This window comes from Camelus dromedarius, chromosome X (assembly GCF_036321535.1).
Source record: "Camelus dromedarius isolate mCamDro1 chromosome X, mCamDro1.pat, whole genome shotgun sequence".
Classification (NCBI taxonomy): Eukaryota; Metazoa; Chordata; class Mammalia; order Artiodactyla; family Camelidae; genus Camelus; species Camelus dromedarius.
Window position 1 is genome coordinate 96,159,349 of NC_087472.1, and position 15,920 is coordinate 96,175,268.

Here is a 15,920-nt window from a genome sequence, read left to right on the forward strand (position 1 = left end):
CTTGACTATGTGATCTGATGATTTGGAGTCTAAGCTGAGCCCTGTTTATATGTATCTGATCTACTTCACTAAGTCTAGGTAAACAGGGTCATGTGCTTTTGTTTTTTTCAATTAATTGTTTGCCCCTCACAACTTTTCTAATGAGCAGGGAGTCCTATCTCCTTTTTGAGGCCCCTTGGTCCCAGTTGTCTAAGGATTCTAGTGTTTCCTCAGTTCAAAGGAGCCAAGAAGGTAACTGGGTCTGAGGGATCTACCACTGCTATTGCTTCTTTCTACCACTTGGTGTCACTGTTGGAAACTGGTCCTTTACAGTTCAGTGGAGGCAGCACCTGCCTCACAGAGTTGTGGTACAAATTAAATGAGCGAATACATTTGAGAGACAGATACATGGCACGAAGTAGGCACTTAAAGAATTAGCTATTATGTCATATTATTGGGCCTTGGCTTAATGCCTTATGCAGGGCCTAGACCAGAGGATCCCTGGAACCATCCCAGCTCTGGCAAATGATGAGGAACAGATAGGGGCTGGGCGCCCCCTCCAGGGTGGTAGAGAGCCTGGAGGCCGGGTTGGACCAGTTCCTGCCCCTCTCTGGAGCCTCTGACTATCTTGTTCCCATTGTCCTGAGGTGGGTGTGCCCTTGGTAGGTGGAGGAAACGGAACCTGAATAGCATAGAATTCCCTGTAAATCAAATGACTTATTCTGGCTCAGAGGAGGAGGAGTTCTGGGATGTTTTGGCTGAAGAAATACTGCCTCAGATCACAGGGCTGGTTGGTGGTAGCCAGGCCTTAACCAAGGTCTTCCTGAACGTAGAGCTGGACTCTCTGCCGACGGAGTCTTCCATCTCACTTTGGAAGGCAATGTTCTAGAGAGCAAGGCTGTGGCTCATTTATTTCTGCATTCCTCCCATTCCAAGCACAGTGCCTTATACAGAACAAGAAATACCCCTTTTCCGTGTCAACTGCTGTTAAAGATACTCACAAGCACGCATGTGCACACACAAGCACATGTGGGAATTCTCTCTGCCTTCCATCTCTTTGCTTCTCTTATTTTCCCACCTCTAGGCCACAATAATTAAGAATAAAATGCACAGTGCATATAAACCTTTTTTTCACCTTTAAGTAACTACTGTTGATTGACAACATTAATTACCAGATTTCACACTCTCTAGAATACACTTTTCTTGGAAAATGGCAATGCCTTGTATCTTTAAACTTTGTGACTAGTACATAAGATTTCCAATGAGTAGTTTGTTTTAGATTCTGTGAAAAAGATTCACTGTCCACGTGTATGAAAGATTCATGGATCATTAATATAAGCTAACTCGATTTGCCAATTCATTTACCTATTTGGGCTGTGTCCTAAAATTTCATTCATGAGTCAGTTTGCTTGTTTCAGTGAGGAACTACACTAACTATTACTATATCATCATAATGGATATAATTATCATAATCTATAGTATTATAGATTATGATATGTAACAATACTAATAGCAGTCTAATTGCTACAATTGATTGAATGCCAGGTACTTGACATACATGATCTCTCTTTTCACAACAACCCTGCAAGAAAGTTACCCATTTTACAGATGAAACTGAGATTCAACTGAGTTTAGGAGCTTCCTTTTAAAAACAGGTAAAGGCAGATACTTTTTTTCTCCCAAAGACAGCTCCTGCTAAAGAGGCAATGACAGGCCACCCATGACCTCCCTCGCCACCCCTCCTTCCTTCACGAGGTGCAGCTGGTGGGCCCCAGGGGGCACCTGGCTCCATGTCAGCTATTCCTGGTTGTGGCCTGGTTTGGAAAGATGAGCTTGGCCGATCTGATCCTCCCTTTAGGAATCTGAATTGGGAAACATGGAAAGAAGCAGTATGTTGGTAGGAGCAGGAGCTGGGGCTGAAAGGCTCAACCCAAAGTGGTTGAATGAATGTTGGGAAGGGAGGCTGAGGCAGCCATCCTGGGCCATGTTCAAGCTGAAGTTGATGGCGGGGAAGAAGGAAGAGACTTGAATGTAGTGGAAGGACCTAGAGTCACTTGGAGCAGGACAGAAAGAATCATGTGCAGAGAGCACTCTGGGGGCAGGCGCTGCTGCTCTCCTAGCCCCCGCCCCCGGCTTCCGTGCCAGGGTGGCTGTAACATAACCTTTCATCTTTTGAACTAACTTTAGTATCAGTTCCTTTCCATCAGGAGAGCCAAATTAGAACACACTGCCTGTAAGGGCTGGAACGGGGATTTGAACCCCCATTTTGTGGTTACAGAGCCTCTGCTCTTGTCACTGCTCCTGCACCTCCTTTGCCACCTCATCTCTGGCCCATCCTGGCCCACAAGGTCACCTTAATGGGTTAGAAAGAGAACCAGTAACAGACTCAAGTTTCCTGGATCCATGTTCCAAATCTTGGTTTGCTTTCAGAGCCCTGAATGGGGTGAGGGCGGGGTTTAAGAAAGTCTCAGGCAACTGAGAGGTCTCCAAACAACTCTAGGGCAGGGCTCCAGCTTCCAGGACGGAAGGTGCTGCAGTGGGGAGGGGGGTGGGGGCAGGGCAGGATGGGTCCTTGGTAGTGCAGAGGAGAATGGGGGCACCTCCAGGAGGTGGACCGATCTTACCTGTGCTTCTGTCCCCAGTTCTAAGATAATGCCGGACTTACTTGAGTGAATGAATGAATACGCAATGTTTACAGTGACTCGTCAGCTGCAGCTCTAAAAATATTGCTGATGATGTAGCGATGACCGTGGTAACAACACAGTTGAAAGACTACACGTGGACAACTCCGGATTGCATTTGCCCTGTTTTCAAAAATACGGCTCGCTTTGCCTTCCTCTGTCTAGAGAGAGTGAGGTTTTCATTTTAAGAGGCTGACTAAAAAATGCAGAGCCACTTCCTGGGCAGACTTCCAAGTGACTACATCTCTCTGACAGCGCTCCCCGGAGCCCCAGCCCAAGCGGCCTGGGGCGGGGCCTCCAGCCGTTGGTGGCTGTTGGAGCCCCCACAGGAGCAGTTATCTGCAGCCCGCCAGAAATGCTGTGCTTTTAGGCCCTCCCCGGGCACAGATAACGACTTTGGCCTTTGCGCTGAAGAGACGTCAGAGTTTGTGATTGGCCAGGCCGGTGTGTGTGAAATCCAGATGTCTGCCTCGCTCCTGAGTATGACATTCCTTCCAGCCGAGTACCCCCGGGTGTGGGTAAGTCTCTGCCCTTGTTGATTGGGAAACGTTCCAGGCTGAGCATCGTGCCTTTCCAAGGGCATGACTTAGCATATTTCTTCATCCTGTTAAGCCTCAGTTGCCTTTTCTGTGAAAGAGAGATGGTGGTGTCTTGTGCTGGAGAAGGATGGAAAGCCTATGGGAGGAGAGCAGTCTCTAGCCGTCATCGTAGGGTGCCGTGAGGCCTAGAAGAGAGAATGTGTCCAGAGCATCTCATCTGGTACCTGGCAGATACTGGACACTGAAGAGCTCTTATTTCTGAAGCATCAGTCAAAAAAAAAAAAAAAAGATTTCAGTGACTATGTCCCTGTTTTTATTTCCAACAGTACTATATTTCTCTGAAAGACTCCTCAGTGGATCTGTTTTACTTCTTAATCATACCTGCATAGCCAGTAGAAATACAACTTCAGGGGAAGTTAGTGCCAAAGGAAAGTTTGTCCGACTATATTCCCTTTCTCTTTTTCCCTTCTAGACCCTGACTGCACCTGCCCCATTTGCAGACGAAACCAGCTGCCAGTGCCAAGCACCCCATGAAAAACTGACCATTGCTCAGGCCCGCTTAGGAACACCAGGTGAGGCTGTGCTTCTTGTTCTCCGGACGGGCCCTGTCCTGACATCTCAAGGAGCAGAAAGGCCCATCATTGCTTGAGAAGCACTTGCTTTCAATCCGAGAGTTGAATTTAGAGATGTTAGCACAAAGCAAGCCTCACCCCTAGAGTTGCTGATTCAGTCCAACAGGGGTGAGGCTCCAAAATGTGTATCTCTAAGAAGTCCCCGGGTGATGCTGCTGCTAGGGGACCAGGCTTACCCCTGGTAAGTGGTAAAGCTGGGATTTGATCTCAAACCCGTCTGGGCTTGAGCTTGATCTGCCAGCCACGACACTCCACTTCCTCTTTAAGACTAGCTTCAGGAGAGTGAAGTGTGGAAAAGAGCGGGCAGAGTTAATAAGCCTTGTAGTGACTTCTTGTGAGAAAGGCAAAAAGAGGCTTGAGGTGGTAGTTCAGAGCACGTAAACCACTGTGCAAAGGATCGCCTGGTAAGTTTGTGAAAGAGGCAGATGTTTTGTGAGTGTTCCAGCCCCAACATCTGGGGTAGGGCCCAGATACCTGCATTAAAATAACCAGCCCAGGTGATTCTGAAGTTGATGGTCTACAGACCATACCCTGAGAAATGCTGACCCAGCAATAAATCTAAAAGATGCAGTGAAAGTCCAGGCAGGGGGTTAGGAAGAGAACAGATTTGCTCTCAAGTTAAAGGGTGCCTTTAGGCCTGAGCAGAAAGGACCCTACTTTTCTAGGGAGAGGAAAGGGAAGCAGAACTTACTCTTCCTCTGCTGAGTGCTATGCCCTGTCTGTTTTCTGTTTCATTCAGTCTTTGCAAAAACTGGGTGAGATGGGTATTAATTGTGTCCTTTCTGCCAATGAGGCAAATGAGACTCGGAGAACTTGTCAGATGTCTGCGCTGACTGGATAGAGCTAGGATTCGATCCCAAGTCCCTCTCCCCTCGTGCCCCTGCTGTGTCCACCACAGCGGGCCGCCCTGTGAGCACGCGCCGTGGCAGACCATGGAGCTCAATGAGAGCATGCTCAGACTTTGCACTAGAGAGCGAAGGTGTGTGAACAAGACAGATAGAAGCTGTGATCTTCTGCAGTGGCGGGGCTGTCTGCCTGCCCACTGCTGTCGCATCAGCACCTAGAGAAGTACTGTATGCTCAGTAAATACTTTGTGAGTGAAGGAAGGGAGGAAGGAAAGTTTGGGACAAGAGAAGGAACTTCTCATCTGGAAATAGAATCAGAGAGCATTTAGCCTGATGCTTTGAGCCGGCATCAGGCTAACTGGGGGATACCAGGTGCCTGTATGCTGTCTAACCGCCAAGTGGTTTAAGGCCCAAGAATCAGGCTAGAGTAAGATGGTGGTGCATTTTGAGATACCTATGTGGCGGGCCCTGGGGAACACAGGGCACAACAGTAGAGGTGAGATGGAGCAAAGGTGACCTACAGCTCTCAGACCTTCTCCCCTCTTATCTCAGGTGATGGCACTGGGAAGTTATCCAGGAGAATTTGTGATGTTGGTAGGCGTCTGGCCGGGGGAACTTTTTTATTCAGAACTTCTAACGTCAGTGTTATAATGTGACAAGTTAGCTCTTTGTTTACTTAGAAGGCACATACTCGTCTTAGACCACACTCTAATAATCACTATGATCTTCAAACTTTAGCTTGCCTAGAATTCCTTGAAGGGCTTGCAAAAGCAGACTTCTAGCCCTGCCCCCAGAGGTTCCGATTCAGTCCGTCTGGGTGGGGCTTGAGAAGCTGCACCTCCAACAAGCTCCCAGGTGGCGCTGAGGCTGCCAGTCCTGGGACCGCGCTGCAAGGACTGCTGCTTCAGAGTAACTGTTGGTAGTGGCTGGAGGGAGTGTCATGGAGATTAGCTAAATTTAATTGTTGGAGCTTTGTACTGTTACTAGAGAAGCTCACAGAGTTTTAAAAATCTTGCTGTTTGAGTATTATTTAAGATAACAAGAAAAACATCATTATTTTTTTGAAGTGTTAGTTAATTTGCAAGACTAGGAAGCAATTACTTTTCTGTGGCGCTGTCTTGGGCATTCTATGAAAAAGACAAAGTAAATCTGTACTGGGGGTTTATAACGTGCTTCAAGGTTATAGTCACACCTGAAGGCTTTCACTGACTCCTTCACTGGCCTATTTTATGACTTCATACAATTGCTTACCTTACGTTCGCCGTCTTAGGTCTATTCACACAGAGCTGGTGTATAAGTTCTAAAAGAGGCAATGACAAACTCTGCTCATAGCTTTTAGCTCCTGGACCTCATCTGTGAGGACACAGGGTGACGAACCTCAAGAGAAGGAACAAGGTAGAGCAATGGGAACTGGCACCTTCGATCTTAGCTCAACCAGTCATTTGCGGAGCTATGAGCCCACAAGGTGGAGTATGTGTCCTGAGACAGGGAGACTCAGTCCTCTGCCTTGAGAGAAAGGAAAACTTCAAGTGATTGTTTTATAGGTTCCTTTTAATTAAGCTGACTCTTTTTCTTAAAGGGAAACTCAGTTCTGCTTTCCTATTTTCCTTCACACAAAAAAGGGAATTTGAGTTTTACAAATTCATTTTTCAAGAGCCACCTTAATGAATGTTGCCTTCTGTCTGTGCCACCTGTACTATAATTTACTTAGTTTTTCTTTTTTTTAATTATTTTTTTAAAAAAATCTTGGTTTTTTGGGGGGGAGGGAGATAATCAGTTTTATTTATTTTATTTTGTTTTTAGAGGAGGTACTGGGGATTGAACCCAGGACCCTGTGTATGCTAGGCACACACTCTTCCACTGAGCTATACCCTCCCCACCTCCATAGATTTTAAAATGTTAATTTTTGTGCCACCTTTTTTGGACATCAGCAGTACACACAAAAAATACTAGTTACCATAATTAATGGGCTTTTAGTAATAGTCTCTCTCTCTCTCTTTCGCTAAGACTCCTTATTGGCATATAGTTTTCTAGAAGGCTGCATGAGTTGAAAGAAAGAGCAATGGGTTTGGTTTGCACACACACTTCATCATAGGTTGATGGTAGGATGTTGGGTAAGCTGCTCAACTTCACTGAGCTTCCATTTGCCCCTCTGTGAGAGGATATTAAGTCCGCTCTCCCCTACCCACCTCACAGAGTTGATGGAAAGATTAAGTGAAATGTATGTGCTTTGTAAATCGTATGTACTTTTAAGGCATTGTTAATGTGCTACATTTAAAGAGCCGTAATCAGAAATAATCACCCTTTTATTGTTGCTTGAATCTGAAACAAAACCAAGAAACAGTACAACATGCCCTACAACAGTGTAAGTTCCGACGTCATGTAGTTGGTGACTGTCGCCTGTCTGGCCGTGTGGTACGTGTATGTGTAACTTTTTAACCAACTGCCAAACTGCTTTCCACTGCGGTTGTACCATTTTACATTCCCATCAGCAGTGTATGAGAGTTCCAGTTGCTCTATATCGTCATCAACCCTTGGTGTGGTCCATCATTTTAAAGCCTTTTTGGCCATTCTTGTGGGTATGAAGTAGTGTCTCAGTGTAGCTTTAATTGTAGTTCCCTAATGACTAATGATATTGAGGATCTTTTCCTGTACTAATTTGCCATCCATATATTTAGTTTCTTTGGTGAAGTGTCTGTTGAACTTTTTTTCTCTGTTAAAAATGAGTTGTTTATCTTATTATTGTGTTTTGAGGGTTCTTTATATATTCCAGATAAAAGTCTTCTATCAGATATCTATTTTGCAAATATTTTCTCCCTAAGAATAGCCTTTTCATTTTTGTAAAAATGTCTTTTGAAGAGTGAAGGTTTTAAATAAGCTTTAATGTATCAATTTTTTTTGTTTTATAGTGTGTCCTATTTGGTTCCAAGAAATTTTTGCCAAACCCAAAGTCACTAAGATTTTTTTCTGTTTTCTTCCAGAAGTTTTTTAGTTCTAGCTTCACATGTAGGTGTGTGATCATTTCAAGTTAATATGGTGTAAGATGTGTGGTAAGCACATCCCCCTTCACTGTTCGATTTACTTTAAAATGCTGAACAATCTACAGAAATTAGGAATGTAAGATCCAGGAAGTTAAAGTATTCAGATTTTACCCACCATAATGTACCATGGTCATTATTTATATCCATGATCTTCGAGCAAATATTCAGCATCATTTTGGTGTTACATGTAGTTTGTTATATTTAAATTATTTGAAGCATGGTAATCCACATGTGGAATACAGACATGCATTTTGTCAAAATATCACATTTATCTGATATATCTTGCTCTGACCTTTCAGGATAAACAGGAATTTACTTGAAATATTTTTTAAAAAATTTACAATAATCTGTGGGCAAAAAGTCTATATTGCCATTGTATTCATTTTCTATGCTGTATAACATATTGCCATAGGAGCAGATCTACCAATGGTCAAGCTTCTGGATGAGAATGGAGCCCTGGGTGACACGGAAATTATTATTATTTTTTGAGCCTTGTGAAACCCTGAGCAGAGGACTCAGCTAAGCCAGGCTAAAAACAATGCACATTTATTATGTCATAATTTCCATGGATCAGGACTCTGAGCCTGGCTTAGCTGAGTCCTCTGCTCAGGGTTTCACAAGGCTCAAAAAATAATAATAATTTCCGTGTCACCCAGGGCTCCATTCTCATCCAGAAGCTTGACCATTGGTAGATCTGCTTCTGAACTCACTCAGATTGTTGGCAGAATTTATTTCATTATAACTGTAAGACCAAAGATCTATCTTCTTGATGGTTGTCAGCCAGAGACCACCTTCAGCTTCTAGAGACCACCTGCAGTTCCTTGCCTCGTGGCCCTCTCGAAACAGGGCAGCTTGCTTCTTCAAAGCCACCAAGGGAGAAAGAATGAGTAGGCTAACAAAATGGAGTCTTATATACTATAACATCATCATGGAAGTGACATCTGTCATCTTTGTCATAGTCTCCCAGTTAGAAGCAAGTCACAGGTCCCATTCCCACTTCAAAGGGAGGGGACCGCACAAAGGCATGAACAGTAGGAAGTGGAGATCACTGGAAGCTACCTTAGGGTCTCTCTACTATGGCCATAGGTTAGGTGTCCTCCATCTGTGGTCACTGCCAGGCCTCTAGCTTCACAGGCCAGTGGTTCCCAGCATAGACCTTCTGGATAGTCCCTGGATGCCTAAAACGGTGTCCAGAAAAACCTCAAACAAAAGATTAAAACAAATGAACATACAAACTAACTTAAAAAGCTACAGTCTGTTTAAAAAAATCATTAGCAGGGTATAGCTCAGGGGCAGAGTGTGTGCCTAGCATCACAAGGTCCTGGGTTCAATCCCCAGTACTTCTGTTAAAATAAACAAATAAATACATACATACATAATTACTTCCCCCCAAAATAAGAAAATAAATAAAATTATAAAAATTAAGAAGAATTTCAAACATTACCAAAAGTAGAACAATATAGTGAATCTTCATGTGTCCAGCACCCACTCATACCTAACAACCTCCATCCTATGGCCAGTCTTGCCTCATCTACTCTCCCTTCTTGAATTATTTGAAACAAAATCCCAGGCTTCCTGTCATTTCATTCATAAATATTTCTGTATATATTATATGTCTTAATAACTTTTTTTGAAAAAGACATAATCACTATACCATTATCTCACCTAAAAAGTTAACAGTAATTCTTTAATATCATCAAATATCCAGTGTTCCAATTTCCAATTGTCTTATGTCATCATTTAGTTATAGTCTGTATGAACCCAAATCCAAATAATGCCCATACTTTACAGTATGGTGAGATGTTTTAAAAATACCTTTTAATCTGCAAGTCTCCTCTCTATTCTTTTCTCTCTCTCTCTTTTTTTTTTTTTTTTTTGAAGTTTATTTGTTGAGATCAGGGTTTTTTTTTTCCTTTGGTTGATTTTTCTTTCTTTCTTTCTTTCTTTTTTGTTTTTTTTTTTTTTGGTTCTGTAGGGTTTCCCAGTCTGGAAATTGCTGACACACTACAATTTTTTTAAAGTGAGCTTATTGCAAAATCAACTCAACAAATACTCTTCAAAGATTTACTAAATGGCCTTTTTCTCAGTAATTACGACATCTTTCTTCTTTTCTTTCCTCCCTACTTCCTGAATTTATTTATCTTGATCACCTCTGAGTCAATAACAAAAAGTTCTGCAAAACTGCCATCTGCTTTCCCCTGGGGTTTAGATCTTCAAACAAATTTTCCTCAATTGAATTCAAATTGAATAAAAGCATTGAAACCAAGGATCCCTCATTAGACAGTTTGTTATTTCAAAGTATTTTCTGTTTACTGTGCCTTATTTAGAATACAGCATAATCCTATGAAGGCAATTCTGTTTGTTCAAAATGGTGTATAATTGGGAATAATTGCAATTCCCTATCTGACAAAGTCTCTCGAGTTTTGTTATTAGAGAAATTTAATTTATTGGAAAAATTGTACCAGCTGAATCTATTAATATAATGTTCCTTTTACTTCATGTTCTAAATTAATGAGGTTCTACTACATCAAGAAATAATCACAATTTTAAATTGAAGTCTTAAAGATCTTTCAACAGATGTGTGCATTGATTACTTTTTTAAAAAATTTATAACGTCCATATAATACATGCATGTAGTTTAAAAAGTTAGTAGGACTCAGGCTTATAAAACCAACCAACCAGCAGCGCCTTTCCCTGCCTGGCTCACTCATGATTCTTGTTCCCCGGAGGCACTCAGCACTTGACAATCAACTTTCCAAAACGTTGCTGACATCTGCATCCACTGTCCTTGCCTTTCTTGTTTCCTCTGCCCTTGGGGGGGATTATACCTTTTTCATTCTTTCTCAGTAATTCTTGTGGTGTTTGGGAGGAAGTGGAGATAATTGTGTGTATGTGTGTTCAGTTCATCATACTTAGCTTGTAGTTTGCCATTTTAAAAATTTTCTAGATCCTTTGTTGAGAGTCCAGAAGGGTAGAAGAGTTGAAACCCAAACCCTCTACCTCCCTATGTCTCCCTCTTATTTGAGGGGAGGGATCTCTGGGCTGGCTCAGCCAAAGTGCAGTTTCTAGCTCAGTCTCCTGGCTCCCGGGCAGCTGTACTGAAGTGTGTCCCTCTTCCTCAAGAAATGGCACTTCCCAGAGCACCATATGCCACTGTGAGAGTGTCTGTGGTGGCCCCTTCCCTCTTGACCTTTCTCTCTAGGAAGGGCTGTATATGGTGGGTCTCTTGCCTCCAACCCTGAGCACCACCCCCACATGTCACTTTTGCTCCCCGACTCTCCTCCCTTTGGGGCATGAGACCCCACTCACCCACCCCATGTCTCAGGATACCAAAGAAGATAGGGAGTGACCTTTGTGCAGTGATAGGCTGTAGTATGTTTAACACCTGGCCCTCCAGAGGGAAATAAGCCCTGATTTGAGCATTTGCCAATTTTTGTGGTGTAAATCCTCCCACCAAGGCTGATTTCAGACTGCCGTGGTGACTTGGAGTGGGAAGAGGTGCACAGCTGTATCTCTGAGCAGTATGTGCAGACTCCCACGTGGCACAGCGTTTGGGAACCAGACCCGGGGTGAGGGGGTCTTTATTCAGGACTGCCAGATTCAAGGATGAAGCCATTTGTCCTTTTCATCGAACTTCTTAGTCACTCCTGCCTTGATATTTCTGCTGGGCTGACTCTGCCAACCCTTTGGTTGTGCCTGGTCCATCAGAATCTGCCAGCTGAGACACCCGAGACTCTTCTCTGGGTCAAGAAAACTCCCGAGTGTTCTCTGGCTGAAAGTGTGTGTTCGGGTCGATCTTAATTTTGTTGTTTTCACTCTGCTTTGGTGTCCTCAGAAGAACCTCTTGGTTAATTTCATATACTAATATGAAACTCAAGGTACGTAGACATTGTGTCTTCTCCAGGTCAACCTTCTTACAGGGCTATACTGATGGAAGAGTTAGATAACTGGGATTCCTTCCTCTGCACTTCTGTTGATGATGTTTTCTTTCTTCCACAGTTGACAGGCCTGTCAGAGTATACGCAGATGGAATATTTGACCTCTTCCACTCAGGTCATGCGAGGGCACTTATGCAAGCAAAGACACTGTTTCCCAACAGCTACCTGTTGGTAGGAGGTAAGAAGTGCATTTTCTCTTTGTCTAGAAAACTTTTATCATGTGCTTCCTGAAAAGGTCCTCTTTCAGAGTTCTGTCATTAAAACCTCATGCTATTAATGCTCCCAATTCAGCCCACATTGGGTCACTTGCTCGCTGCCTGAAATTTAAAGTGACATTTAAAAACCCATAGGGGGATTAACACAGTATTGTAAACGGACTATACTTAAGTGAAAAAAACAAAACAAAACAGGGGAAATGGCATCATGAGATGGCACACCACTGATGCCCCGAGAAAGACAGACTAATACCACCAAGGGTAACTGTTCCATGTTTTCCACTAACACCGTTCGTCTTGTGTTTGAGGCATGATCCAATTTCTGTTTCTGAAATTTTCTAGGGTTCCGGGAATATTACTGATTTCAAATCTTGGAGACCTGAGGGGATCCAGGATGATTAATGGGAACCAAGATCATTGTGTATTTCCTTTGTGTGACCCACAGCACTTAGGACAATGTTGTGCTAATAGTAGTGGCTTCCAACAGTCCTCATTACTTGAATTTATGCACAGTGTGTTAAAGAGATGGAGATTTATATACCTAAGTGATCTTGGTTCACAATGTAGGAACTGACTGACTTTGTAACTTGTGGCCAGACACAGATGGTTAGACATAGACTGAACTTTTCTTCTTCCAGAAGGCCGATAGATTTGAATTTGGGTAAAAAAAAAAAAAGTATCTGACCTGGGAGACTTGTGTCTCATCTTTGTAGCTTCTGGAAGCAGCATTTCCTTTCACCATGATCATTTTTTGGTGGCATTACATGAACTAGACACCATCAACCCTTAGACCTCTACTGTGAGGAAAAAATGTGTTGTAAAAGACTACATATCTGTTTTTTAAAGTACTGTGTTATCTTCCACAAGTTTAAAACTACCTTTTGGATGTTTAAGAGGAGTCTTTTGCAGATTTTGCTGAGCATGGTGACCATGTGGTTGTTGAATGGCGTTCTTTATCATTATTCTCTTTAAAACAATTGGCAATACTATGAAATATCTTTTAATCACCCTATTCATAAAATTCAGGGTGAGCCTATATTTCATGTATCTCCACTAATTTAATTGTATTCAATTCGTAGTCTGTTAAACAGAATCTCTAACCTCCTGGGTGTAGTCAGATTTCTACAGGGACATGGTATTGGAACTCAAATCCCACGAGTGGCCTGGCTATGGTGAATGCATTTTGGTAAAATTGGCATAAGACAAAGAACAATCTTCCTTTGATGTATATAGCAGCTGCCTTCCTCTAAAATTCAGCATTTATCACAGCTGTTCCTGAAATACTTTGCGAATATATGTAAAACAAAGTTAGGGACTAGATTCAAATAATTTTAAATAATTATGCAGAGACAGTTGGAAATCTTGTAGGATGTTGGAGAATTCTTATGTGGGGTTGCCCCACACATAGCAAGATGTTTAGCATTGTTGCACCCTGCTCGCTAAATGCCAATTGCTGCCTCCAATCGTAGTGACAACTAAAGATGCTCCACAAATTTCCAAAAATGCTTCCTAGGCAATGGTGAAGCCTTTGTTGAAAACCATTGTCTTAGACTAAGGGTCTTCACACTTTGTTCCCCACAATCCATAAAAGAAATTTGAAAAACTATATACCTTCTTACAAATGTTTAAGTTGACATCTAAAATTTTCCATCCTAAATTTAAATAGTTGTAAAAGTTGTAGTTTCTGGAATATTGCAGATATTAACATTTTCCAAAATTATTAAACTTTGTTTTTTTTATTTTTTATTTTTTTATGAGAATAGAAAAGGAGTTTATTAGGGGTGCACTGCCATAGACCACAGCGGGCTACACAGATGAGAGTTGCCTGTGTGAGCACCAAGGGCCGGTTGTTGGGGTGTTTTAATAAGGTTGGGTCACAAGGTGCCTGATTGGCTTGTACACAAGCCTCTGGATTGGCTGTAGGTTAGGTAAGAAGTTTATGGTCCTTGAAGGGTGGTGGGGTTTCTGACTCTAATAAAGTAGGCTGAAACAAGCCAGCCTGAGCTGTTGCGAGATTAAGTATGACCTAGGGCTATTAGTCTGTTAGGGCAAACATGCCCAGTAAAGAATGTGCTTTATCTGTTGAGGGATCACAGACAGACATTTGAAAGCCCAGAAATGGGGGTCGATGGACTTTGAAGGACGTCAGTGGGCCCCACATTCCCCCCTGACAGATTGGCAGTGACAGATCTTTGGAACAGGGGTGAGGGTCTCATCTTCCGTATCTACTTCCTGCTGAACTGTGGGTGTCACACTGTCCCTGCCTGTTGTGCCAGTCTGTCCGGGGTTGTGGGGCCCTCACATCCCTGCAGCCTTAAAGGTGGGAGTGGAAGGAGACCCCAGCGGCATCCAAGGGCTGCATCACCAGGATGTTGGCTTGGTTCATGGCAGCAGTCTTGGTAGAAGGGGTGTATTGTTCCTAAGTTCACAGATCTTGGACCTCAAAGAGAGACGGTCGTTTTTGTAAGAGGATAACAACATAAAAGTAGGCGGATACCAAGATAAAGAGCTAAACTCAGGAAAAACAAATTTAAGAGTGTCTGAAAAGAAAGACCACATCCCTTCAGGGATCTAGGAAAAGACAATGGAGAACCAGTCGGAGACCTGTTTAGTGACTACTTTTCTGTGAGCATTGACACACCTGACCCACTGGGGATATAAGTACAGCGAATGGGTCCCCTCGGGTGCGACGTTAAGAGCCATGTGGTTTTGTAAGACAGCGCTCCTTAATGGCCGAAGCAGATGTCACCCTTAATGATTTTAGTGCTTTTTTAAATATGAGGAGATGCAAGAATTTGGGCTCATAAAATCTTTTCCTGAAAATATCTATCTGAAGGCCTGTTTTGCCAGTTTTCCCAGAGCACAGAGCGCCTCATTCTAGATCTGCGTCCTGAGCTCCTTTCAGGCTGCGCTGAAGGTCAACGATTTCAGTGGCTTGTGACTTACTCCTTGTAGAGGCAGATGGCAAGTGCCCTCATGATCATAAATTCAACCATGGCTTGGGAGGCATTTCCTGACCATTTCATCCCACAGTGCTAAGGGTGCTCATTCCTAGGTCAGGTGAGGGTTTGTTGACAGGCCACTCAATGTGCTAGTATGGGGCTAGGCCTTATAACCAGTAGCAAAAAGTCTCTGGACCACCTGTCTGACTAGCCTGTTATGGTCCAGGGAAACATTCCCTCTTGTTGCTTCTTCCCATATCTAGAGTTACACTATTACAATCACAAATCTCCTATAGAACTAGGTATCTGGTTAACTGCTTCAAGTTGCTACTTGTTGCTCTAATTGAGGTTGAGTAACTTTAGAAGAAAATTCATATCTATGGCCAGGATCAGAGCAGGTATTAATTGGCCAGGTGAGGGAATCCCACCTACTAATTATCGCTAGAGGCCTGAACAAAATTATAACCTCTTTCCTCTAGAATAAATTTCCTAAAGGCATACCAATTAGACCCTTAGAGTGGAGAGAAAATCCACCAAGGGAACCCCGGAGTACTGGATATAGGTAGTTGACCCTAAACATAACAATTGAATTAACTTTAACTCTGCATAAGATCACGAAATACATTTAGATTACTGAGCTTTAGAAACACACCTAGAGTGTTTTTGTGATAATTCAATTAAACTTTGTAACAATCCCCAGGGGCAGGACAACTTTTTGTTGGCTATGTCTTGTACCCTTTCTCAAAATTTGCATTGTAAAAACATGGATCGTACGTTGAGTATGTTTAGCTTTGTAAGAAATCTCCAAACTCTTCCAAAGTAGCTGTACCATTTTGCATTTCCACCAGCAATGAATGAGAATTGCTTTTGCTCCAAATCTTCACTAGCATCTGGTATTCTCAGTATTTTGTATTTTGCCCATTCTAATTGGTGTATAGACTGTCTGTTGTTTTATTTTATAATTCTGTGATGACATATGATGTTGAACATCTCTTTTTATATGCTTACTTAACATCTGTATATCTTCTTTGGTGAGGTGTCTGTTCAGATCTTTTGTCCATTTTTAAGTCAGGTTGTTCATTTTCTTGCAAGTTTTAAAAACATGGTG

At 42.7% G+C, this 15,920-nt stretch overlaps 1 protein-coding gene across 3 annotated transcripts in view; it reads left to right on the forward strand.

Moving 5' to 3' along the window:
* PCYT1B (phosphate cytidylyltransferase 1B, choline) overlaps window positions 1-15,920 on the forward strand; it is a 143,766-nt gene that overhangs the window by 45,686 nt on the left and 82,160 nt on the right. For 2 of the 3 annotated variants that reach the window (XM_031445690.2, XM_031445689.2), the window contains exons 2-3: window positions 3,672-3,771; window positions 11,717-11,833. In XM_031445690.2, the coding sequence (XP_031301550.1) occupies window positions 3,672-3,771; window positions 11,717-11,833 (217 nt within the window). Of the gene's footprint in view, window positions 1-2,804; window positions 3,179-3,671; window positions 3,772-11,716; window positions 11,834-15,920 lie in introns of those variants that run through there. The other variant, XM_031445688.2, reaches the window with a different exon arrangement.